Genomic DNA, 25,341 nt, shown 5'->3' on the forward strand with positions numbered 1-25,341 from the left:
CAAGTCAGATTGACCATTTATATGAAAAGAAGTTTGATAGAACTTGACTAGACAAACAAAAGAGATAGGATCAGCTCTACAGAGGAGATGGGTGGCCCTGAAAAGGACCTTTGTTGCCGTTGTTGTTGTTTTCAGTGCAGTAAGCTTAACCACCAAAGCCGTACAGAGTGCGGCCCTGTCTCTTGAGAGCGTACACCACATCCATGGCGGTGACGGTCTTTCTCTTGGCGTGCTCGGTGTAGGTGACGGCGTCGCGGATGACGTTCTCCAGAAACACCTTCAACACGCCACGGGTCTCCTCGTAGATCAGACCAGAAATACGCTTCACACCACCACGGCGAGCCAGGCGGCGGATAGCTGGCTTAGTGATGCCCTGGATGTTATCACGAAGCACCTTACGGTGACGCTTTGCGCCTCCTTTGCCGAGTCCTTTACCTCCCTTTCTTTTCTTTTTTTTTTTAAAAAATCACTTTATTTAAATATCAATATTCACAATTACAAATACACATAATACAAGCGCCATGCACAAAATTATTCACATCTTATTTTACATATTACAAAAATAAAAGCTCCCACGGCAAGTCATTTCCTAATTTCATATCTCTCGTTTTTCTTCTTCTCAGCTCCGTTACAATGTTTTTACATACGGTGAAACTACTTATCATTTTTTGTTCTATAACACCTTTAGCCCTTGTTTTCCATATGTGGACATTTATAATACACATCACCAACCAAAACAATCTTCTTTTATTTTCACTCATCTTTTCTTTAAACAAACCATATCTTACTGATTTTATATTATTTTCAATATTAAAACCTAGTTTTTCCATCCTCCTTATTTCAACCGTCCTGTAACACGATATCAATAGATGATCAAGAGTTTCGTCTTCATCACAATTCTCCATAGGGCATTTCTTAGTGGTAACGAAGCAACTCCACAGAACTACAGCTCTTACTGGGAGCCGTCCGACAAAGATAAGCCACACTGTATCTCTCATGTTCTCGGATATTACTTTGTCATATATGTTTTTAACTATTTTCTGATTTTCTTCTTTTTCCACAGCCTTATATTGTATCATACCTTCAATTTTTTTTTTTTTTTTTTTAAATCACTTTATTTAAATATCAAAATTCACAATTACAAATACACATAATACAAGCACCATGCACAAATTATTCACATCTTATTTTACATATTACAATAATAAAAGCTCCCACGGCAGGTCTTTTCCTAACCACCCTTGCTATCTCTTAATAATTTACAATAGATACATTAATACAAAAGTTAAATAATACAACAGTTAAATTAATCAAACATATTAACATTAGTTATATCTTCAAAAGGTCCCAAGGTAAAGGGCTATTCTTTTTTTGTTCTAAAGTCTTCCTCCTTCTCAGATCTGTAAGGATATTTTTGCACACAGCAACGCTATCTATCATTTTTTGCTCAATGACCACCTTGGCTCTGGTTTTCCAAATGTGGGTGTTAATGACACACATAATAAGCCAAAAGAGGCGTCTTTTACTGTCATACATTTCCTCTTCCACTCATTTTGGCTGTTCAGAAACAAATGTGAGTCGTTGCTTGACGGACTCCTGAATTTACATCTGATTTGAGGACGTAAAAGAAAACAGGAGTGCTTGAAACTACGGCCATCTACTGGCCTTTGGCGGAAACGAGGAACAGCATGACTGTGCCTGGGGTGCAGTAGCTATGGGGCGCCGTTTGTAAAGTGAAACATGCTGAAATTAACGGCAACATTTTTCCACATTTAGCTCAAAAACAAGTAATTTTTTACAACATTTAGTAAAATATTTGTAACTTTTCATATTTAAAACAGAATTTTAAATGTTAAATCTAAATGTTAAATATTCAATCTAAATGTTAAATCTAAATATTATATTTAAATCTAAATGTTAAATCTAAATGTTTAGGCTAACATGCAAATTTATTGCACGGATCCGCGGAAATACCAAAATAAAAGCTTTCCGAAAACCTCCAGTGCAAAAGTGTGCCGGTAGTGGTCAGACACGTTCTCACTCCCAAAGCGTAATAATTTTCTCTAGGTGACAAATTGTCAACATGTTATGCTTTTGGGTACCCAACACGTTCCTAAATTATAGCATCGGAAAAAGGAGAGCTCAATCTACACATGTTCGTTCATTTTCTAAAGATCGATTTGGAAAACACTATTTTACGTCATTTAACTGCTAGTAAAGGTTATGAATAAGGTTATAGTTAGGGATAAGGTTAGGTTTAGGGCTGGAACACATGGCTGGAACGTCTATTATGGCGGGACCGTCATTCCACTGGAATTCAGCCATAACCCGACCATGAGAAAGCACGTCCGGCGATTTAGCTGAAAACATCGGAAGATCCGTTTTGTCGGCCATCCAAAGGTTCAGCAGTAGTGCACTCTTAGCAGCTGCAGTCTCCACTTCACAATCGCTGCAGCACATGTCCAGCAAAATCGCTGGACATGCTCGTAGGCAAGAAGTGAAGCAGCACATGGCGGGGAGAAGTGAGGAGGAGAACAGACACAATGTTGCACCGGAGGTTTTCGGGAAGCTTTTATTTTGGTATTTCCGTTGATCCGTACAATAAATTTGCATATTAGCCTAAACATTTAGGTTTAACATTTAGATTAAGATTTAACATTTAGATTTAAATATAATATTTAGATTTAACATTTAACATTTAGATTTAAATATATTTAGATTTAATAGTTAACATTTAGATTTAATATTTAACATTTGATGAAAAGTTACAAATATTTTACTAAATGTTGTAAAAATTACTCGAAAAAATATGTTTTTGTAAGGTTTTGAGCGAAATGTGGAAAAATGTTGCCGTTAATTTCAGCATGTTTCACTTTACAAACGGCGCCCCATAAGTAGCTGTGTACTGTACACGATATGAGATTGAGTACTACATGTGTCACAGAGACAATCCAACAGTTTATATCCAGTTAATATCTTTATTAAAGGCCAATAACCAGTGGTGCCTCCAACAGAGCCAGAAAAGGGGGGAAGGTCATGCCATGAAATATTATTAGTTGTCCCCAGATCAAATAGGTTGTTAATGAGGTTTTACCTTGAAACTCTGAATACCAGAACTTCCATACTTCCAGAATCAATGTAGTTTTAGAAGTGGCTTTAGTACATGCAATAGCATTCACAGATGATCGCAACAGATTATTCAGAATGTCAATACTATATTTTCTGACTTGAAAGTGGCAGCGAGTCATTCTCTGGGGGCACTATATCTATGATCTCTACTTGACTGGACTGATCTGGACAGCTTCACAGTATAATTTTTCTGTATGTTATCAATGTTAGTGTCAAAGTCTGAAGACAGTTTGTGCAGTGAGATTAGTTTAACAGAGTTCCCAAAAGTCAGCTTCAATGCAACATCAGCGATGTGGCCTAGGTATTGGATCAACGCCAGCGGAACATGACGATGCTGTGTTTCCATGCTCAAAGTTAGTTCAAAGAATTGTGTTAAATTGTTAGTTTTTTTATACATCTTTGGGGAGTGAAAAAAAAATATGCACCTGTGAACTGAACATGAACTGTGAAAAATATCTGATCCATGTTAGGCTTATTGTTATGTACATTCATAGTTTATAGCCAATTTAAACAACTCTAAAGGTACTTTAGAGCAGGGGTGTCACAGTCTTCTTCTACTGTAAGTAATGTAAACTTATGTGTAGCAGGAAAGAATTGGAAGTACTGGTGCTTAGATCAAGTTACTGGATGCCACCTTCATGCCAAGCATATGGCTTCTATTATATAAAAAAAAAAACTGTCTTGTACTGTCTTGTATGAGGTTAATGTTATTGTAAGAAAGGAGCGCGCTCTCGGTGTGAGTGTGTTGGCTCTGAAAAGAGCCGTTGTTTGTAGGAGGGCGTGCAGACAGCTTAAGCCCTCTCTCCGCGGATGCGGCGAGCCAGCTGAATGTCTTTGGGCATGATGGTGACCCTCTTGGCGTGGATGGCGCACAGGTTGGTGTCCTCGAAGAGTCCGACCAGGTAAGCCTCGCTGGCCTCCTGCAGAGCCATGACAGCGGAGCTCTGGAAGCGCAAGTCGGTCTTGAAATCCTGAGCGATCTCGCGGACCAGGCGCTGGAAGGGCAGCTTGCGAATGAGCAGCTCGGTGGACTTCTGGTAACGGCGGATCTCGCGCAGAGCCACTGTGCCGGGCCTGTAACGGTGAGGTTTCTTGACGCCTCCGGTGGCCGGGGCGCTCTTACGAGCGGCCTTAGTGGCCAGCTGCTTCCTGGGGGCTTTGCCGCCAGTGGATTTGCGAGCGGTCTGCTTGGTTCTTGCCATTCTTTCTCTCTTTAACTTTCCTGCGTTTAAAACAGAAAATGTAACAAGCGGAGGAGACTCGCCGCTCTTAAAGTGTGTGACTGGCTGTGACGCGGTGCCGCTGCGGCTCGTGATTGGTAAGGGGCTCCGCGTGATGCTCAGCACCGCTCAGAGGAGCCCCGCCCCGCCTAAGTGTGCGCTGCTCATTGGAGGAAGGTGCTTTGAAAAGGCGCGCTGCCGCGAGCCTGTCTGCGATTGGTGTGTGACGAAGCCGCCCGCGCTCTGCGGAAATATAAGCCAGGCTCGGCGCCGATCGGGCCACATTTCCTTTGAGTGTTGACACTGCGAAGAGAAGGTTCAAAATGAGTGGGCGTGGCAAAACCGGAGGCAAAGCCAGAGCTAAGGCTAAGACCCGTTCATCCCGTGCCGGGCTCCAGTTCCCCGTGGGTCGTGTCCACAGACTGCTGCGCAAAGGCAACTATGCGCAGCGCGTGGGTGCCGGCGCCCCCGTCTACCTGGCAGCTGTGCTCGAGTACCTGACCGCTGAGATCCTCGAGCTGGCTGGCAACGCAGCCCGCGACAACAAGAAGACTCGTATTATCCCACGTCACCTGCAGCTGGCTGTGCGCAACGACGAGGAGCTCAACAAGCTCCTTGGCGGAGTCACCATCGCCCAGGGTGGTGTGCTGCCCAACATCCAGGCCGTGCTGCTGCCCAAGAAGACCGAGAAGCCTGTCAAGGCCAAGTAAATGCCAAAGCCTCTGCTTCACGCACGAAACCAATAAACAAAGGCTCTTTTCAGAGCCACACACTTCTTTCTGAGCAAACATCCTCGTGTATATGGAAATGTAGTATTACCTTATTTGTGTGTGTGTGTGTGTGTGTGTGTGTGTGTGTGTGTGTGTGTGTGTGTGTGTGTGTGTGTGTGTGTGTGTGTGTGTGTGTGTGTGTGTGTGTGTGGGGGGGGGGGGGGGTTCTTTCGCCTCCCAACCAGATCTTCAGGTTGTTTTAATTTATTATTAACAATAATATAAAATTATGCACAATGAATTACTAATGTAAAAATAGTTCAAAAGTTCAACACTGCCCCTAGCATCCTGGAGCACTTGTGTTGTCTTTTGTAGGTGTTTTGGAGTTTCTACGTGTTTTGTCTGTAGGGGCCACCGTAAATATACTTTTATTTATTCACTCCACATGAAATGTAATAAATCAACTATAATAAAATCCAACTATTCACATTTCAACTTTTAACTATTTAAATTTTTAGCTTTTTCCTTTTACAAATTTAAAGTGAAACAACACAAAACACTGCAAACCACAACACAATTAAATATAAATTATAATATGAAAATAAAAAGAAGATGCATATTCTCTGTCATATGGACCTGCATGAATAAACTTTGTCCCTGGCTCTCTTTCTCTCTGTCGCTCCTGCTCTGTTCACTTTCTGATTGTGAAATGTGAGCCATGATAGTAATACAAGCTGCAAGTGTTATGAGAAAAAAAACAAACCCAAAAAGTATCTTATCTTGCTTTGACAATAATGCTATTATTGTGAATAAGAGAATGTTGCGTGATTGTGAGGAAGGAGCTCTGGCGTGTTGCTGTGGTGGCTCTGAGAAGAGCCGTTGTTGAGTGCGAGAGTGTTGGCAGCTCACTTCTTCTTGGCTGCTGTGGCCGCCTTCTTGGCTTTGGGCTTGGCGGCCTTCTTGGCGGGGGCTTTCTTGGCTGCGGGAGGCTTCTTGGTGACCTTCTTGGGGCTCTTGGCTGCCGCCTTCTTGGGGCTCTTGCTGGGCTTTTTGGCCGCCACAGCGGGCTTCTTGGCCTTCTTGGGGGACTTCTTAGCGGCTGCGGGCTTCTTGGCTGCCGCTGGCTTCTTGGGGGACTTTTTAGCGGCTGCTGCCGGCTTCTTGGCTTTGGCAGGGGCGGGCTTCTTGGCTTTGGGAGCGGCTTTCTTTGCGGGCTTCTTGGCTTTGCTCTCGGTAGCCTTCTTGTTCATCTTGAAGGATCCGGAGGCCCCGGTGCCCTTGGTCTGCACCAGAGTGCCCTTGGCCACCAGGCTCTTGATGGCGGTCTTGACGCGGGCCTTGTTCTTGTCCACATCGTAGCCTCCGGCAGCCAGAGCCTTCTTGAGAGCGGCTGTGGACACGCCGCTGCGCTCCTTGGAAGCGGCCACGGCTTTCACGATCAACTCGCCCACGCTGGGGCCCACCTTCTTCGGCTTGGAAGCCGTCGTCTTCTTCTTGGCCGCCTTGGCCGGGGCGGCGGCAGCAGCAGGTGCGGGTGCTTCCTCTGACATTTTCCTCTTTCCTTCTGATCGAGTCACGGTGCAGTGATGGCAACTCGGAAGCGTCACACTGCACTTAAACGCACCATGAGAACCGTGGAGAGTGAATGTAGCGCGCGCCGCTCTCGCGTGCGCCACGCAATGCTTCCGTTTGTGTTTCGTGTCTCGGGATCAAAGAGCTCAAAGTGAGTGTGTGAGCAGCACTGCAGGCCGACAGTGGAGCAGTCCACAGCGGACTCGTGTCTCCTCGGGCAGGCCTCGTGTCGGGCTCTGGTGCTCTCTGCTCTTGCTTTGTGGAGCCTCCAAAGCTCAGCGACTCAGTGCGGAGCTCAGCGCTGCTCGGCGGCTTTTTGCGCTCTTTTCTTTCCTAAAACAAAGGAGCCGCAGCACAGCTCCGTGAAAAGCCCTTTTCCAGCTCAGACACATGTTCGTTCGCGCACTCCGACTTAAAAGCAGCATCTGGTGAGCGCAGCTGTGGGACAAAGTGACGCCGCGAACTCCCAGCAAACACACCGATGCAGCTGGACACCCACGGAGCAGCGAGACGTCTGTGAGAGCTGCTCACTTCTAACCAAAGCACAGCGGCCTCGAGTTTCACTCACGTTGTTGTATATCAGAAATCACCATTAGTTAGTCACCTTACGGCAGCTCACTTCCACACTTTGGCCCTGATCTCTTAGTCTGCATCAGTCCGTTTCCTTCCAGCTACAGTTACCGACTCTACTATAAACAACAACAGCGAATGAACACGTGAATACACACATCCACCAACTGATCACTAAGTATCTCAATGTGCAATACTCAATACCTGCTAAAAAACATCCAACATCTCACTATTAAACATTCTCTTTTTGTCGCTACTAGTCAAACGTATTTTTATATCTATTTCATTTATTTAATCAGAGTAATATTGCTCTTATTTTTTTGGCATTTATTTAATCCTGCTCTGTCCACGTTGCTGCTGTAACAAGGTGAATTTCCCAGCTCTGGGACTAATAAAGCTTATCTTATGTCCTGGATAGCGACCTCAGTCTAATCTAGTACAGTGCATTTAATTATGCCCAGTATATCTGTGCTCCTTTTTCTGGAGGATTCTATTATTCTTCCACCCACTAAAAAAATGTAACCACAGATTGTTGTCCAAGATAAGTAAAATGCTGCACAATACCTCCCACCCTCCCATCGTGTGCTTGACCAGTCACAGAAGAGCGTTTAGTGAGAGACTGAGATGACCAAAGTTCACCTCTGAATCAGAATGGGTTTTATTTCCTAATGTTGAGCAGGTTTACAACATTAGGAAATTGCTTCGGTACTTAGTGCAAAACACACTGTAAGACAACACTTAACTAAACATAAAAAATAAAAGTGCTAAGCAGATAGATATATCTTATTCATAGCGATTGCTATAATAGTTGTACTATCTAAAGGCATATAGAAAGGTGGCTACGGAGCCAACAAATTATGAATTAGATTCAAATAGGCACAACTTTAGTTTTTTTATTTCTATATGATGAACTCTGCATTATTAAGTGATAAGAACAAGTAATCTTATGTCCTGTAATCATTATGACGCTATAATTTGAGATACAATAAATAAAATACGTTTTTGTACAAAGTATCGTATCGGATCAGTATCGTCGATACCACCCTGAATATTACTCGTTATCGGATCGGAAAGGAAATCAGTGGTATCGCACATCACTAGTGATTATAGTGTTTACGAGCACATCAAGTCAAGTGGCTTTGTTATTTCAACCATGTGCAGTGCTACAGTACACAGTGAAGCAAGTCAGCGTTCTTCCAAGACCGTGGTGCTACATAGGACAATCAACACAGGACCACATAAAGTGCAAATGTACAACATAAGAAAAACGGCGCAACCCCAGATCAGAACGATACAGACAAATTGATACTAAATTTTAAGTTTACTGCTTCTTTGGATTCTGCTATGCAAATTTTTTGTGAAATGACAAACTTTGGATATCAGAGGAAAAAAAAAAAAAAAAAAAAAAAAAAAAACACAACAACAACAACAACAACACACAAAACACTTCCATTTCACACCGTAAAGGAACTGTCAAAATGAGTTAACTGGCCAGAGCAACATTTGTGTTCAGTACTGTTTTCAATTTGTTCTTTGGAATTTGCTTTGTATTGAATGTATTTGGAAATCAGAATATATATGTAAAAAAATAATATAATAATCAGCCCTTATCCCCAAGGGGCAAATAAGATACAATGGAGCAGCACGACATTGAAGACAAGGACAGGGCATAAACAGGCAATAAGAATGAGATAATAAATACACAGCATATACACAGTTTTAAAATTAAAGTGACTGAATAGGTGAATAAATAACTAAGTGACTAAAAGTGAATGAAGTGGCAGCACAAAAAGAGCGTAGAGTAGTTCATGTTTACAGGTGTGGGAAATGGTCTTAAGGGCTGGAGTTAAAAAGCAGAGTGGCTTTGGGGACAGAGGTGGCTCTCCTCTCAGTCCTACAGGAAATGCAGCAGAGGCGCCGCCCACAGGGGAGCCATTGAAATGCACTGAAAGACTGTCAAACATAAAGTGGCATTAATGTTGTATTTGTAGTTACTTTGTCATCGTTCCACAACACACACAAGACATTTCCTGAGTCTGGGTCAATGTAGCGGATCAATAGCACCTAGTGACAAAGAAGCATTTCCGCGATTGCAGTAGTTGGCAACATAGTAACTGCACGTTTGAAGGTAGAACGTATGCTCTTCAGGACAGAGTGGGTGGCTCTGAAAAGAGCCGTTGGGTTGACTGACAGCAGGATCAGTTTACTTGGAGCTGGTGTACTTGGTGACGGCCTTGGTGCCCTCAGACACGGCGTGCTTGGCCAGCTCACCGGGGAGCAGCAGGCGCACTGCGGTCTGGATCTCCCTGGACGTGATGGTGGAGCGTTTGTTGTAGTGGGCCAGGCGAGAGGCCTCGGCAGCGATGCGCTCGAAGATGTCGTTGACAAACGAGTTCATGATGCTCATGGCCTTGGAGGAGATCCCGGTGTCGGGGTGGACCTGCTTCAGCACCTTGTACACGTAGATGGCGTAGCTCTCCTTCCTGGTCTTTCTCTTCTTCTTGCCGCCCTTGCCGGCGGTCTTGGTCACGGCTTTCTTAGAGCCCTTCTTGGGCGCGGACTTCGCGGGTTCAGGCATTTTGTTCCTTCGATACTCTGCAGCAACCAATGAGCTGTGTAACAGAGAGCAGCTCCTTTTATACAGCCTGTATGCTAATATCACTGCGCAGGCCCTCGGCTCTCATTGGCTGAGCTGCACAGTGGGCCGGACATTGCGTTGGAGGAAATCTATGAATTGTGCTACAACAGGCGCGCGTCTAACAAAGAAGTGGTCTGTGTGATCGTTTCCTCATTTGTTGGAACGGTCATTTGTATTAAATGAGCAGTAAATGTAGTGCTCTGTATGGCAAATATGGAGGATTTAGGGAGACACAGACTGAAAGCTAGAAAATGCTTAAGATGTGACTACAGTCTACAGTAGTGAATTGGGCCTCAGCAGCAGCAGTGTTTCTTTGGGGCAGTGAGCTTTGTTATCTTCACACCATGCTGGAGTTTTCAGAGTGATGATGATGACATTTACAGTTTTTTCTGATTGCTTAAGCACATTTTTTGTAACTATTGGCTAATTTTGCAAAACTCTTCACACAAATAAGAAAACCTGTCACCCAATCATCAAAACATTGTAGTTCTCTTGCAAAAGCAAACACAGCTAGATTAACTCTTCACACCTTCGTAAAAATGGTGTTTCCGTATCAAACAGTACACACAAGCCATCATCTACTAAGCACACAATGCGCCAACTGCACACTGATGGTATGAATACAAAACACATCTGGCTTTTGCTTTCTCTGTGTACAGATGTCAATTTGAGGTCACACCTTGTCATAGTGTCATGTAAACATACAAGGATCCAAACGTCAAGTATTGGTGTTTATTAACACTCATCAAAACCAAGACAAAGTCAGAACACAAAATAGGAATTCCACAAATAAAAGGGGAAAAAAAAAAAAAAAAAAAAAAAAAAAAAACACACACCACACACACACACCACACAGACAATCAGCCTACATCATGTCGTCTTTCTGGGTCCGGCCACGTCGCCTGCGATATCCTCCAGTCCAAGGCACCGGGGAAAATATCTCCTTGAATGCTGTATCCAGGCCTGACATGATGCCTGGTCAATATCTCCACATGCCTCCTCCATTGCCTGTAAAAGGGCTACCTGTTGATGAGGATGACGGTCATACACTTTCCAGCGCCAGGCAGAGAAGAACTCCTCGATGGGATTCAAGAATGGAGAGTATGGAGGGAGGTTGAGTGCCATGAAGGATGGTTGGTCTGTAAACCAGTTGCGGACCAAAGCAGCCCTATGGAAACTAACATTGTCCCATATGATGACATATCGGGTCTGCTCTGGTCTCTGAACAGTGAGCATGTCATGCAAGGTGTCCAGGAATGCAATAATGTGTGCAGTGTTGTATGGGCCTATGGTTGCATGATGGTGAACAACACCATTTTGGCTTATAGCTGCACACATGGTTATGTTACCACCACGTTGTCCTGGGACATTGATGATGGCACGGTGTCCAATAATGTTCCTGCCACGTCTCCTGGTTTTACTGAGGTTAAAACCGGCCTCATCTACAAAAAGTAGCTCATGTCCCATTGCATCTGCTTCTAGTTCCATCACTCTCTGGACAAGACAAAACAAATGCAACACATCAGGCCCATGCACAGCACTACAGTATGCACCTCCAAATTCAGAACCAATGACACTAGCTTACCTGCACGTAGTCATATCGCAGTTGCTTTACACGTTCTGTGTTTCTCTCGAAAGGAACTCTGTAAATTTGCTTCATTCTTATTCTGTGGCGCGCAAGTACACGACTTAGTGCAAGCATTTCTGCACTGTGTATATTACTCTTACTGCTCCTTCCATTGTACTCCACATAGACAGCTTACCTGTGGCCTGTTTATAGTGCTTAGGCTGATTGCAAAGTGGACTAATTATCTAAAACAGTTTTCACATGTGAAAGTGTGCCAGACAGTTGGCAAATTAGTGTTAATGATAGCCATACATGTGTATACTTTTGCTAGGAGTGTGTTGGAAATTTGGTAATTGGGTGTTGTGCAGTGAATTGTGCCTACAGTTTTGCAAAGTGTGTGTTACAAAATTGCAAACTGAATGCAAAGCAGTTTTTGTGCTTTTAGTTTTGCAAACTCAGTGAGTGGTTTTGCTATAAGTCTGAATAGTTTTAGAAATTGTGCTACAGGAATCACAGTTAGGGTTTAAGCATTCAGAAAAAACTGTAAGCCCTCTCTCCGCGGATGCGGCGAGCCAGCTGAATGTCTTTGGGCATGATGGTGACCCTCTTGGCGTGGATGGCGCACAGGTTGGTGTCCTCGAAGAGTCCGACCAGGTAAGCCTCGCTGGCCTCCTGCAGAGCCATGACAGCGGAGCTCTGGAAGCGCAAGTCGGTCTTGAAATCCTGAGCGATCTCACGGACCAGGCGCTGGAAGGGCAGCTTGCGAATGAGCAGCTCGGTGGACTTCTGGTAACGGCGGATCTCGCGCAGAGCCACGGTGCCGGGCCTGTAACGGTGAGGCTTCTTGACGCCTCCGGTGGCCGGGGCGCTCTTACGAGCGGCCTTGGTGGCCAGCTGCTTCCTGGGGGCTTTGCCGCCAGTGGATTTGCGAGCGGTCTGCTTGGTTCTTGCCATTCTTTCTATCTTTAACTTTCCTGCGTTTAAAACAGAAAATGTAACAAGCGGAGGAGACTCGCCGCTCTTAAAGTGTGTGACTGGCCGTGACGCGGTGCCGCTGCGGCTCGTGATTGGTGAGGGGCTCCACGTGGTGCTCAGCACCGCTCAGAGTAGCACCGCCCCGCCTAGGTGTGCTCATTGGAGGAAGGTGCTTTGAAAAGGCGCGCTGCCGCGAGCCTGTCTGCGTGTGTGACGAAGCCGCCCGCGCTCTGCGGAAATAAAAGCCAGGCTCGGTGCCGATCGGGCCACATTTCCTTTGAGTGTTGACACTGCAAAGAGAAGGTTCAAAATGAGTGGGCGTGGCAAAACCGAGAAGATGACCAGAGAGGATTGGCATGACAGTGAAGATGAGGATGAAGACAAATATGCAGATGATATCGACATGCCCGGTCAGAACTTTGACTCCAAGAGACGAATCACTGTCAGGAATCTGCGTATCAGAGAAGACACAGCTAAATACTTGAGAAATCTGGATCCAAATTCAGCGTACTACGATCCAAAGACGCGAGCAATGAGAGAGAACCCGTACTCCAACACTGGCAAGAACCCTGATGAAGTGGGGTAGGCTGGAGACAACTTTGTTCGCTACAGTGGAGCCACAATTTCCATGGCTCAAACACAATTGTTTGCCTGGGAGGCTTATGAGAAAGGCTCCGAGGTGCATCTGCAGGCTGACCCCACCAAACTGGAGCTGCTACATCGTTCCTTCAAGGTCAAGAAGGAGGACTTCAAAGAAGAACAGAGGGAGAGCATCCTGGAGAAGTATGGAGGCCAGGAGCATTTGGATGCACCACCGCGGGAGTTGCTGTGTGCCCAGACGGAGGACTACGTGGAGTATTCGCATCACGGCGCTGTGCTGAAAGGACTCGAAAAGGCTGTCGCTCGCTCCAAATATGAGGAGGACGTGCTCATCAACAACCACACTTGTATTTGGAGTTCCTACTGGAAAGACGGCTTCTGGGGGTACAAGTGTTGCCACTCCATGGTCAAACAGAGTTACTGCACAGGATCAGCTGGAATTGGAATTAACAACTCAGAGTGCACTCCATTTGAAGAGGCAATAACTGAGCCACAGGAGGAGGAACAGCCCAAGACTCTGCTAGAAATGCATCAAGATAAGATGAAAGAGAAGAAGAAGAACAAAAAGAACAAGAAGCGCGACTCCGACAGCAGTGATTCGGAGGATGAGGAGAAGAAGAAGGAAAAGCTGAAGAAGGCTCTAGAAGCAGAGGAAAAGCGGGTGAAGCAGGTGGAGATGCTAATGCAGCTGGATGAGAGGAAGAGGCCGTACAACAGCTTGTTTGAAGTAAAGGCGCCCACTGAGGAGGAGATGGAGGCCTTCCGCATGAAACGCAGCAGGCCAGATGATCCCATGGCTTCCTTCTTGGGACAGTGACCTTTTCAGTCCCGGCAGATTCCCCTAAACTCTCCCCAAGGACTCTACTAGAGCAGCTGCTCAGTAAAATATAAAATCCCACATTCACTCAAGTTTTGTGTTTTGGAAAGAAGTGCTGGAGAAACTGTACAGTATTTTGTAAAAGTTAATGTTAACACATTGTTTTGAAGCTGCATGTCCATAAAATGTAGAACAACAATAAAAAAGGTGTTTCACTTCAACAGGAGACATTTAAATACTTTCAAAGCTTTCAAATTCAGTCTTTACAGGAAACATGAGAAACGTAACTGCATTTCTTTTTATAATAAAATCCATTTGCCTGGAAAAAAAAAAAAGCAAAACCAGAGGCAAAGCCAGAGCTTCATCCCGTGCCGGGCTCCAGTTCCCCGTGGGTTGTGTCCACAGGCTGCTGCGCAAAGGCAACTATGTGCAGCGCAGGCACGTGCAGAGGGGTGGGGGGCTAGAGGGGCTTGAGCACCCGCCCCTTTCCTGATGGGTACCCAAGGTGCCCTTTTGTTGAGGCAACTTTTTTTTTAAAAATTCTTTTTTTTTTTTTTATGTATGTGTGTGTGCGTGCGGAGTCCTGTCTGTGCCCCTCAACAATAATATTTAACTAGTAATCACAGTTTTGCTAAATAAAAGGATCTGGCTTGCATCAGTCACATGATCACATTTAACCAATGATCGCCCTTGACGGCAGAACGCGCTGGTTACGAGCCGGGAACGAGCTCACTAAGAGCACGCGCATTTTTAGCGGTCCGGAGCTGTAGGAGAAACACAAGTTAACTCAGAGACACAGACTGATGCGACAAAACCAGTAAGTAGGTGTGTAGCGTAAACTGTAGTGTGTAGCACCCAGGAGTATTGGCTTATTGGGCGACAGTATGCCACGGAGTATGTGGCACGGACTACGCACCATTACGGACTACAAAGCCAGGGACACTGCGCCGATCAACGCCGACTCTGCATTCACCAACGAGCTGAATCGGTTCTACGCCCGTTTCGAGGTTAACCAGGCGGCTAATGCTATCTACCGCCTGACTACCGAGGACAGTGACGTCATCAGCGAGAGACCGGTGACCAGCATCGCGGAGCATGACGTCCGAGCGGCACTGAGGAGAGTGAACACAAGGAAAGCGGCGGGGCCAGACGGCATCACCGGCCGTCTGCTGCGCTGCTGTGCTGACCAGCTAGCAGGTGTGTTCACTTACATCTTCAACGAGTCCCTGGCGAAGTCTGTGGTCCCCACATGCTTCAAAAGATCCACCATCATCCCTGTGCCCAAGAACAGCAAACCCTCATCTCTGAACGATTACCGGCCAGTTGCACTGACCTCGGTAGTAATGAAGGTGTTTGAGAGGCTGCTGAAGAACATCATCTCCTCCTCCATCCCAGACACCACAGATCCGCTGCAGTTCGCCTACAGATCCAACAGATCCACAGAGGATGCCATCGCCCACGTCCTACACACCACTCTCAGCCACGTGGACAAGAAACAGGGTAACTATGTGCGAATGCTGTTTGTTGATTACAGTTCAGCGTTTAACACAATAGTGCCCTGCAGACTGTTCACAAAGCTGAGGGATCTGGGACTTAACAGCCGTCTGTGTGCATGGGTGTTGGACTTCCTCACTGGCAAAACTCAGGTGGTGAGGGTGGGCAGGTGCTTCTCCAACAGCATCACCATCAACACAGGAGCACCTCAGGGATGTGTCCTCTCGCCACTGCTCTACTCCCTCTACACTTCAGACTGTGTGGCCACCCATGGCTCCAACACCATTGTGAAGTTTGCTGACGACACAGTGGTGTTGGGTGCCATCTCCAACAACAATGAGGCGGCCTACATGGATGAAGTGAAGAATCTGGCATCGTGGTGCCAGGACAACCACCTCCAGCTGAACGTCAGCAAGACCAAGGAGCTGGTGGTGGACTTCAGAAGGGGTCAGCACAGAGACTACAAGCCCATTATCATCAATGGAGCTCCAGTGGAGAGGGTGCAGTCCTTCAAGTATCTTGGTGTCCACATCTCCTCAGACCTGACATGGGCTGCCCACATTCAGGTCCAGACCAAAAAGGCTAGGCAGCGCCTGTATCACCTTCGACAACTGAGGAAGTTCAGGGTCTCTCCAAAGATCCTCAGGATTTTCTATACAGGCGCTGTGGAGAGCATCCTCACACAGAACATGACATCGTGGTTCGGGAACAGCTGTGTGAAGGACCAAAAAGCTCTCCAGAGAGTGATCCGTACAGCAGAACGCTGCTGCAGGATTGCTCTCCCCCCGCTTCAGGACACCTACACCAGGAGATGCCGGACTAGAGCAGCGCAGATACTGAAGGACCCGTCCCATCCTGGCAACAAACTGTTCCAACTTCTGCAATCTGGTAGAAGGTTCCGCATCTTCCGGGCAAGGACAGAGAGACTCAAGAGGAGCTTCTATCCCCAAGCCATTCGTGCCCTAAACACACACACCCGCCCTCTCACATCATCTATAATTGACTGAGACAGGACTCTCTTCCAGACACTAAACCAAGGCACAATGTACATTCCAAATTCCTTTAATTTTAAATATGTTTATATTGTCTATCCTGTAAAATAGTCAGATGTCTATTCATATTAATGTACAGAATTCACCTGCTTGCTGCTACTACTGCACATTCACCCAGTGTATATACTATATAGGGTGGCTGTAGCTCAGGTGGCAGAGCAGGTCAGCCACTAATCAGAAAGTCGGTGGTTCGATCCCAGGCTGCCTCCTGGCTGCATGCCAAATATCCTTGGGCAAGATACTAACCCCGTGTTTGCCTACTGGTGGTGGTCAGAGGGCCCGGTGGCGCCAGTGTCCGGCAGCCTCGCCTCTGTCAGCGCGCCCCAGGGCAGCTGTGGCTACAATGTAGCTTGCCATCGTGAATGTGTGTGTGAATGGGTGAATGACTGAATGTAGTGTGAAGCGCTTTGGGGTCCTTAGGGACTAGAAAAGCGCTATACGGATGTCATCCAGGGAAGGACGGACGTTGTTTTGCTGTGCTGTATTTTAATGTGAAGTGTACATATTTATTTTTTATATTGCATGCATTGGTTATATTTTTGTGCAGTGTTTTATTTAGTTTGCATGTTTTAGTTGCCGGCAAATTGTCCTGGAGAGACTCCGCCTTTTCCCCCGTTTTTACTAATTGGACACACCTGAGAGAAAAGAAAAGGTAATTTACAGAGTGCTCAAGGACACATAAGAGGTTTGGAGCCGGTGTTCAACAAAAAATGTAACACGGAGAATGCGAGACAGACAGAGGAAAGACACAGACGATCAGAGAGTAGAGATGATCAGATGGAGCAGACGACCAGCGACTGGGAAGAGAGATTACCAGCGACTGGAAAGGGGAAACGATCAGAGGAAAAAAAGGCAGATGACCAGCGACTAGGGACGCGTAGCGGCAGTCTGGTGGCAATAACGACAAGAGCCAGCTCGTGCACTGCGGGAGAACAGAAGCAGTGAGACCGCGGTGCCGATTGCAGTTTGAGGAAGCGGCGGGCGGAGTTGAGAGCTCTGCCCACCCGGGTAAGTCTTTGACTTATCCTTTTTATAAAGTAAACTGCCAAAGGAATAGTGACTGCCGCTCCCTCCCTTTCTTCAGTGCATCAGGACGTGGAATGCGGGGAGGAAGGCGAGGACTCCGCTGGGTTTCCCTCTTTTAATACTACGCTGGACCTCTTAGTTTTCTGTGACTTTTAGGCCGTGGTGGATTCCACTGGACTTTTAATGTTGTGTGTTATTGATTTTTATTGTGTCTTCCCTTGGCCAAGGTTGTTTTAATTCATTTTATATTTTTAACTATTTAAACATAATAAATTATATTTTTAATTCTACAGTTTTGTTTCGTGTGCTTTTTCCCTCGGCGGCTCCACTGCTCTGCCCGCTTTGAGGAAGGTTTCCTTCCTTTTAAAAAACACAAATCACCTGTGGAAAGAAGATAAGAGAAAGATAAAACTCAGCCTTTCCGCACCGGTGTCACACAAATGCAGGCCATTTTTATATATATATATATATATATATATTATTTTTTTTTTTTTTTTTTATAATGTTCTTCCTCTACACACCCCCCCCCCCCCCCCCCCCCCAAATTTTTGCACATGTCGAGGAGCGTGTCAGGCTACATTTCACTGTGTGTTATACTTGTATAACTATGCATGTGACAAATAAAGAACCTTGAACCTTATTACGTACACGTTGGTAAGTTGTCTTGTTGCAACTGATGAACTGAAACAAACGAGCGTGCTGTGTGTGCAACAGCGTGACAAACATTACCTGTCCTTTTATTAACTGCACAAGTAGTGCTGGTCATAGCTGCTGGCTACCTGTGTAAGGCTGTCATGGGTCTGCAGCTCTGTCACCGTTTTAGGGAACATATTTAGTTTTAAAGTACGTTTCCGGGCTTTTCCTGCCTTTCTGGAGGGATTATATTTCACTAAAAACGATCTAATATGCATGTCCACATAATAATTATTATAATTATAATATATTAAAAACACACGCTGTATTTTAAAGAACATACATTAAGAAGCAGATTATATCAGATTTATATTTTAAATAAGACAATTTGGATTTTACAGCAGTAAAATTATTGTATCTCTAGAGTTTAAACATGTAATAAGCTTTGCCCTGCACAGAGTGGATAGTGAAACAAATTGAATCATCATAATGACATTATTTCATATTTATTACTTCCCCCTCCTCATTGCTTTATTATTGTAGCTCTAGTAATAAATAATAATGTAAGGATTCTGGATCAGCACCATGATGCCCATAGTATATACAGTATTCTGAAGAAGATCTAAAATGTCACTGTGTGTGCATGTGTGTGTTTTATTTAGATGGATTTAAAAAAAAAATCTCTCTCCCACAATCGATATATGATCCATTGTTGATCTGCACACAGCTGTTGCCACCAACGGCGCACTCGCTTACGTCACTGTCGTGAGACATTCTCGCAAAAAAATCATGGTTTTAGTAACACAGTAACGCAGCGTTCCTACGGGAAAGTAAAGGTAATTTAATTACCGATTTTGCAATAGGCAAGGCAAGGCAAGGCAAATTTATTTGTATAGCACAATTCAACAACAAGGTGATTCAAAGTGCTTTACAGAGACATTAGAAACAAAAACAGATAAAAAGCATGATTTAAAATTGATTAAAACAAGCAAACAAACTAACTAACTAAACACACACATTCACATTCACACCTGTTCGCGACGATCTGAACCCTTATTGTAAGGGGAGCTACCAGTCCTTCTGTGGACGAGCTACTTTCTATTTTAAATTCCCTGAATTTAAAATACTCTCTAGACCCAACTGGGGAGCTACCCAGAGCTCCAAACCCACTTAACAAACAAACAAACAAACAAACAAACAAAACAGTATATAAAATCAAAACAGATAAAATCAGAACAGTAGATAAAATCAGTAGTTAATGTAAGTTTTGAAATTTAAGCTTAAAAGTGTGGATTTGGTGTTTTATTCAAATGCAGCTGAGAACAGGTGAGTCTTCAACCTGGATTTAAATAAACTGAGTGTTTCAGCTGATCTGAGGCTTTCTGGGAGTTTGTTCCAGATATAAGGAGCATAAAAGCTGAACGCAGCTTCTCCGTGTCTGGTTCTGACTCTGGGAACTGATAAAAGACCGGATCCAGATGACCTGAGGGATCTGGAAGGTTTATACTGGGTCAGGAGGTCACTGATGTATTTTGGTCCTAAACCATTCAGAGCTTTATAGACCAGCATCAGGACTTTAAAGTCTATCCTCTGACGGACAGGCAGCCAGTGTAAGGACCTCAGAGCTGGACTGATGTGGTCCACTTTTTTGGTCTTAGTGAGGACTCGAGTAGCAGAGTTCTGAATGAGCTGTAGTTGTCTGACTGATTTTTTAGGTAGACCTGTAAAGATGCTGTTACAGTAATCAAGCTGAAGATCAAGATGAATGCATGGACTAGTTTTTCCAGGTCCTGTTGAGACATCAGATCTTTTATCCTTGAAATATTCTTGAGGTGATAGTAAGCTGACTTTGTTATTGTCTTAATGTGTTTTTCTAAGTTTAGGTCTGCATCCATCACTACACCCAAATTTCTCTCCTGGTTTGTGGTTTTTAGATGTATAGATTGAAGTTCTCTGGTGACCTGTAATCGTTTTTCTTTGGCGCCAAAGACTATTACCTCAGTTTTGTTTTTGTTTAGCTGGAGAAAATTGTGGCACAACCAGTCATTAATTTCCTCAATGCATTTACCAAGAGCCTGTACAGGGCCTCGGTCTCCTGGTGACATTGTGATATATATTTGTGTGTCATCTGCATAGCTATGATAGTTTATTTTGTTGTTCTTTATAATCTGTGCCAGTGGGAGCATGTAAATGTTAAACAGAAGGGGTCCCAAGATGGAACCTTGGGGAACTCCACATGTGATACTTGTCTGCTCAGATGTGAAGTTACCTATTGATACAAAGTATTTCCTGTTTTCTAAGTATGTCTTGAACCAGTTTAGTACAGTTCCTGAAAGACCTGTCCAGTTCTCCAGTCGTTTGAGTAATATGTTGTGGTCAACTGTATCAAATGCTGCACTGAGATCCAGTAAAACTAAGACTGACATTTTTCCACTGTCTGTATTCAGACATGTCATTAAACACTTTGGTCAGAGCGGTTTCAGTGCTGTGGTTCTGTCTAAAACCTGACTGGAAGGCATCGTAGCAATTATTCTGTTTTAAGAAGTAACTGAGCTGTTGAGAAACTGCTTTTTCAATGATCTTACTTAAAAATGGGAGATTTGAGATCGGCCTGTAGTTGTTCATTTGTGTCTTGTCAAGATTGTCCTTTTTCAGTATAGGTTTTATTACAGCAGTTTTTAGTGATTCTGGAAACACACCTGATAATAAAGAAAAGTTGACGATCTGTAACAGGTCTGACTCTAAAGTCTTTGAGACCTTTTTGAAAAAACTTGTTGGCAGGACATCTAAACAGCAGGAGGAGGAGTTCAGTTGACCTAAGATGTCCTCCAGGTCTTTGCTGTTAATCGGGTGAAACTGTTTCATGGTGTTTAAACAGTTTTTCGGTGGACACAGTACATATCCTGGATCTGCTGTTGATGTTCCAACTGCTTGTCTAATCTTTTGGATTTTGTCTGTGAAGAATTTGGCAAAGTCATTGCAGGCCATGGTCGAATGAAGTTCAGCTGCCACTGACACAGGAGGGTTTGTTAGCCTGTCAACTGTAGAAAATAAGACCCGAGCATTATGGCTGTTTTTAGTGATGATGTCAGAGAAGTAGGACCTCCTTGCACTCCTCAGTTGTAAATTATAATTGTGAAGTTTCTCTTTATAGATGTCATAATGAACCTGGAGGTTTGTTTTTCTCCATCTGCGCTCAGCTTTCCTACACTCTCTTTTTTCATTTTTCACCAGTGTGGAGTTTCTCCATGGAGACTTTTTCCTTTCAGAGATAACCTTCACCTTAATGGGAGCAATAGTGTCCATTACATTTAACATGTTAGCATTGAAGCTATTGACGAGCTCATTGACTGACCCTCTGGACAGGTCAGGTGTTAATGGGAAGACCTGGTTAAAAATTGCACTACTGTGTTCAGTTATACACCATTTTGTGATCACTGTTGTTGATATATTTATGTGGGCTGAGATTTTACTTTCAAAGAAAACACAGTAATGATCAGACACGCCCACATCAGACACAGTAATGTTTGAAATGCTCAGGCTCTTGGAGATCAGTAGGTCAAGAGTGTGTCCTCTATTATGTGTGGCCTCTGTTACATGCTGAGTCAGCCCAAAGTTGCCCAGAGTGTTACTCAGGTCTTTAGTCCCTTTGTCCTGAGGGTTGTCCACATGGATGTTAAAATCCCCAGCAATAATTACACAGTCAAAATCAACACAGATCACAGACAGCAGTTCACTGAGGTCATTAAAAAAGTCTGTGCAGTATTTGGGAGGCCTGTAAACATTAAGAAACACAACTTTGGATGGGGCCTTCAGCTGTAAAGCCACATATTCAAAAGACTGAAAACTTCCAGGAGATAGCTGCTTACATTGAAATGATTCATTAAATAAGACAGCAACCCCTCCTCCTCTCCTGCTCGCCCTGACCTCACTGATAAAACTGTAGTTAGGAGGGGTCGTCTCGATGAGAACAGCTCCACTGTTACTTTGGTCCAACCAAGTTTCAGTTAAAAACATAAAATCAAGGCTGTGCTCAGTGATTAAATCATTAATTAAAAATGTTTTCCCAGCTAGAGATCTAACGTTTAATAAAGCCAACTTAAGTGTTTTAGAGGTATTACTTGTCCCCTCGTGTTTGGGAGCAGTCTGTGGCACACAAGGTATGTTTACTATGTTTAAAGATCTTTTAGAGTGCAGCTCTCTGTGTTTTGACCAGGCCACATGTCTCCTTCTGTCACCTAAAAGTACAGAAATTTTAAAACCTTCTAGTAAACAGGGTCCCCGCTTCTCCTGGGAAAAGTCACCACTGCCATAATCCTCGCAGCCCGGACCCTTCACACATCACACATCAGACTGCGGAGACAGGGCATGAAGGTGGTAAAGAGGAACTAAGGGGGGCGAGGCTGGGCAATGTGACTTCGATTGCTCTGTTGAGGGTGGGGCTCGATGGCGAACCTTTGGCCGCTCTGGTGGGGGGTTTATGGGGGACAAAAAGGGATTGGGCCGGGGGGTAGATCTGAGCCCAGCATTGACCCGCTCCATCATCTCCTCAGTGAATTTCAGGTGTGGGGAGGAGGGAGAAAGGGAGGGGGAGGAGGGTGATGGCCTGTCAGGGGTTTGGGGGACTGGGGAAGATCGTGGTCCTGGTCGTTGGTGTTGTTGAGAGAGTTGGAGGCAAATAGGGACCCCTCTTCTTGCCTTAGATGTCTCTCCTTTCTGAGGCTCTTCCCGGGTGGGGGCAAATGGAGCTCCTCCTCAAGGTTTCTGCTGGGCTTTGTCTGTTCTTGGAGTACTGTTTGTTCCTCTTTATGAGATAACTCCTCGTTTATCTCAGCCTTGGCACCAAGCACAGATGGATGACGTATGGAATAAAACAAGTTGGAGGTGAACAGTTTCACCCTTGACTTGTTAAAATTAAATCCATTTGCTTTAAACAGATGCCTGCGTTCCCAAAAAATATTAAAGTTGTCGATAAAATGCACCGAGTGGTCAGTACATGCTGATATAAGCCATTTATTCAGTGTAAACAACCTGCTGAATCTCTCGTCTCCTCCTCTGACCGGCGGTACAGGTCCACTGATGAATACAGCTGCATTCAGAGAGTTTACAGTATTTAGTAATCCAGTAAAGTCCCGTTTCAGAACCTCCGATTGTTGTTTGGACACATCGTTTGACCCTGTATGCAGAACAATGTTTGTCACAGTTGGATATTCATCTGCAATTTGAAGAATTCTCTCTTTCAGGTTGTTGACCATATCCTTAGGAAAGCAGAGGACTTTAGTGTTCTTACCGCACATCCTTTGTACATCCTTTACGGCAGAGTCACCCACAATCAGAGTTTCAGGCCTAGCCTTTAGATTTCCCTGTGGTCTTTTACTTTTCAACAGATTTTCAGACCTTACTTCGCTGCTTTTAGATGGATGGTTGTCCGATATAGATCCAGGGTCCTTTGATAGTGGAGCAAATCTGTTGTGCAGTTTCACATTCAGTTGTTTTGGAGGTTTGTTGTTAACCTTCCTATTCACGGTTGTCCAGTCCTGTTTCCTCTTGTATACAGGGGTAGAAGAGCTTCTCTGTCTCGTAGGAAGTGAAGGCCAGTCAGTTTCAGAGATTTCAGCTCGCTGTGCTCTGCCCGTGATACGTCCTCCCCCTTCCAGGAGACATGATTTATGTCTTGGTTTTGCACCAAGACAGTCCAAGGGGGGGATTATCACTTGAGGATTTATAATAATGCACAGAGTCTACTTTCTTGGTCATGTTATCTGTGCTCCTTAGCTGTGTACTAGCTTGCTCGTCGCCATTGTTTTGAATCAAAGGCAAGGTTGTTTCATTTCCACACAGTCCATTTACCTCCACGTTTACTTCTAAGCGATGAATTTTTGTCTCCAGTACTACAATCTTCTGCAGGAGGCTGTGGTAGTCATCTGTGGAGAGGGAAGGCATCTTGTTGCTAGTTAGCCTAGCGGTTAGCACCTTTCCAGGCTATAGAGGCTGTTCGGTGCCCAAATGCTGTAATCAGGCTTCAGCTGTGTCTAGGCCACAGACACACGGAGCGCTGAGGATAAGGTAACTATAAAAATGTTGCTGTTTCTGTTAAGAACACTTTAGTCCTAATGATCTATAAGTGTCCAGAAGCTATCGCAGGTAAGCTCATACGGAAAAAAGGGAAAAAATCAGCATAAAAATCAATAAAAGAAGAAAAGAAGAAAAGCATTTAAGGAGCAGAGAGATGAAGCGTCCACATTCGCAAAAGGGGAGGGGCAGTTGTAATAGTAATCCCTTACTTTACTCGTTACTTGAAAAAAGTAATCAGATTACAGTAACGCATTACAAGTAACGCGTTACTGCCCATCTCTGCTAGGGAATAAGGAAATACATTTTACTTTACAAAAGGAAATTGAGGATACAAAATAGGGCTGAACGATATATCGCATTTGCGATAATATCGCGACATGATCAAGTGCAATTTTCTAACCGCAAAGGCTGCGATTATACTGCGATTATATTATACAATTCATGGGCTGCATCCTCCTGAGGCCGCATTTGTAGACCGATTACGTCACAGCGACGTGCCGAAGGCTGTCCAAATTACTACCATATCCCAGAATTCATAGCGCGGCCCAGCCAAACTCCAGTTTCCAGCAATGGCGGCCGCTACTAAGTTTTAAAATTACTCATACTAATCTTTCTGGGTCACAAAATAAACTTTTAACATATTTTCAGGCGAGAAAGTAGTTGTGTAAACATCAAATATCTGCTCGGTTTATCAAGATATCCCATATTTGCAAAAGTGCTTCGATGTTTTCAGAGGCGTCTGCTACCCACCAGCTCGACAGCTAGCCGGGAGCTCGAGGGTTACTGATGCGGCCGAGAACGGCACAACTCCCGGCACATCATTTTCAGATCACCGCGGAGTTTCGCTGCTCGGGTTAAACGTAATATATAAGTCACTTAGACAACCTAAAAATGTTATTGTTGGGCTTTTTTCAGTGTTTTGTTTGTTCGTGAGTAAATCGGTTTGGCTGAGATTAAAGTTATTAGATTAGATAAAATAAAACTTTATTAATCCCCCGGGTGGGTTCCTCCTTGGTTTTCACACAGCTGACTAAACGTCAAACAGAAAACTTATTAAACAGAAGTATGAGACAGTCGAGAATTTACACCAGTGTCTGGTTATATTTTAGATAGCAAGAAGCAGACGGCCGAGTTTATTAAACTCCACCGAGACAGCGGTGACGCTAATCAGAACTAGACCGTCCAATTTCACGCCTTTAAACTTTAAAGGCGTGTTTGTGTGTGTGTTTATACAATTGCTATTATGTTTGCACTTTATGTGTA

At 44.5% G+C, this 25,341-nt stretch overlaps 6 protein-coding genes and 1 pseudogene across 7 annotated transcripts; 2 read left to right on the top strand and 5 right to left on the bottom strand.

Moving 5' to 3' along the window:
• Window positions 1-145: 145 nt before the first annotated feature.
• On the bottom strand, window positions 146-998 carry LOC309708772 (histone H4-like; the record flags this gene model as incomplete). Its single annotated transcript, XM_082537061.1, has 2 exons — window positions 146-448; window positions 957-998. The coding sequence occupies 2 exons, from the start codon at window positions 996-998 to the stop codon at window positions 146-148; spliced, it is 345 nt and encodes a 114-aa protein (XP_082393187.1).
• A 2,844-nt stretch (window positions 999-3,842) lies between these two features.
• LOC309709278 (histone H3.2) lies at window positions 3,843-4,537 on the bottom strand. Its single transcript, XM_082537834.1, has one exon. It carries the CDS (start codon window positions 4,329-4,331, stop codon window positions 3,921-3,923), a length of 411 nt encoding a protein of 136 aa, XP_082393960.1. The 5' UTR covers window positions 4,332-4,537; the 3' UTR covers window positions 3,843-3,920.
• Window positions 4,538-4,651: 114 nt separating this feature from the next.
• Window positions 4,652-5,091, top strand: LOC309709003 (histone H2A). Its single transcript, XM_082537424.1, has one exon. It carries the CDS (start codon window positions 4,673-4,675, stop codon window positions 5,057-5,059), a length of 387 nt encoding a protein of 128 aa, XP_082393550.1. The 5' UTR covers window positions 4,652-4,672; the 3' UTR covers window positions 5,060-5,091.
• Window positions 5,092-5,887: 796 nt separating this feature from the next.
• Window positions 5,888-6,767, bottom strand: LOC309709358 (histone H1-like). The gene has a single exon (XM_082537935.1). The coding sequence runs from the start codon at window positions 6,607-6,609 to the stop codon at window positions 5,965-5,967; it is 645 nt and encodes a 214-aa protein (XP_082394061.1). The 5' UTR covers window positions 6,610-6,767; the 3' UTR covers window positions 5,888-5,964.
• A 2,345-nt stretch (window positions 6,768-9,112) lies between these two features.
• On the bottom strand, window positions 9,113-9,795 carry LOC309709355 (histone H2B 1/2). The gene has a single exon (XM_082537932.1). It carries the CDS (start codon window positions 9,777-9,779, stop codon window positions 9,405-9,407), a length of 375 nt encoding a protein of 124 aa, XP_082394058.1. The 5' UTR covers window positions 9,780-9,795; the 3' UTR covers window positions 9,113-9,404.
• A 932-nt stretch (window positions 9,796-10,727) lies between these two features.
• On the bottom strand, window positions 10,728-12,433 carry LOC309709352 (histone H3.2-like). Its single transcript, XM_082537929.1, has one exon. It carries the CDS (start codon window positions 12,358-12,360, stop codon window positions 11,938-11,940), a length of 423 nt encoding a protein of 140 aa, XP_082394055.1. The 5' UTR covers window positions 12,361-12,433; the 3' UTR covers window positions 10,728-11,937.
• A 197-nt stretch (window positions 12,434-12,630) lies between these two features.
• Window positions 12,631-13,911, top strand: LOC309709343 (pre-mRNA-splicing factor SLU7-like; annotated as a pseudogene). The gene has a single exon. The product of its transcript is annotated as a pre-mRNA-splicing factor SLU7-like (transcript).
• The last annotated feature ends 11,430 nt before the right edge of the window (window positions 13,912-25,341 follow it).

The sequence above is a fragment of the Aulonocara stuartgranti genome, assembly GCF_965226115.1.
Source record: "Aulonocara stuartgranti genome assembly, chromosome: 6".
NCBI classification, from domain to species: Eukaryota; Metazoa; Chordata; class Actinopteri; order Cichliformes; family Cichlidae; genus Aulonocara; species Aulonocara stuartgranti.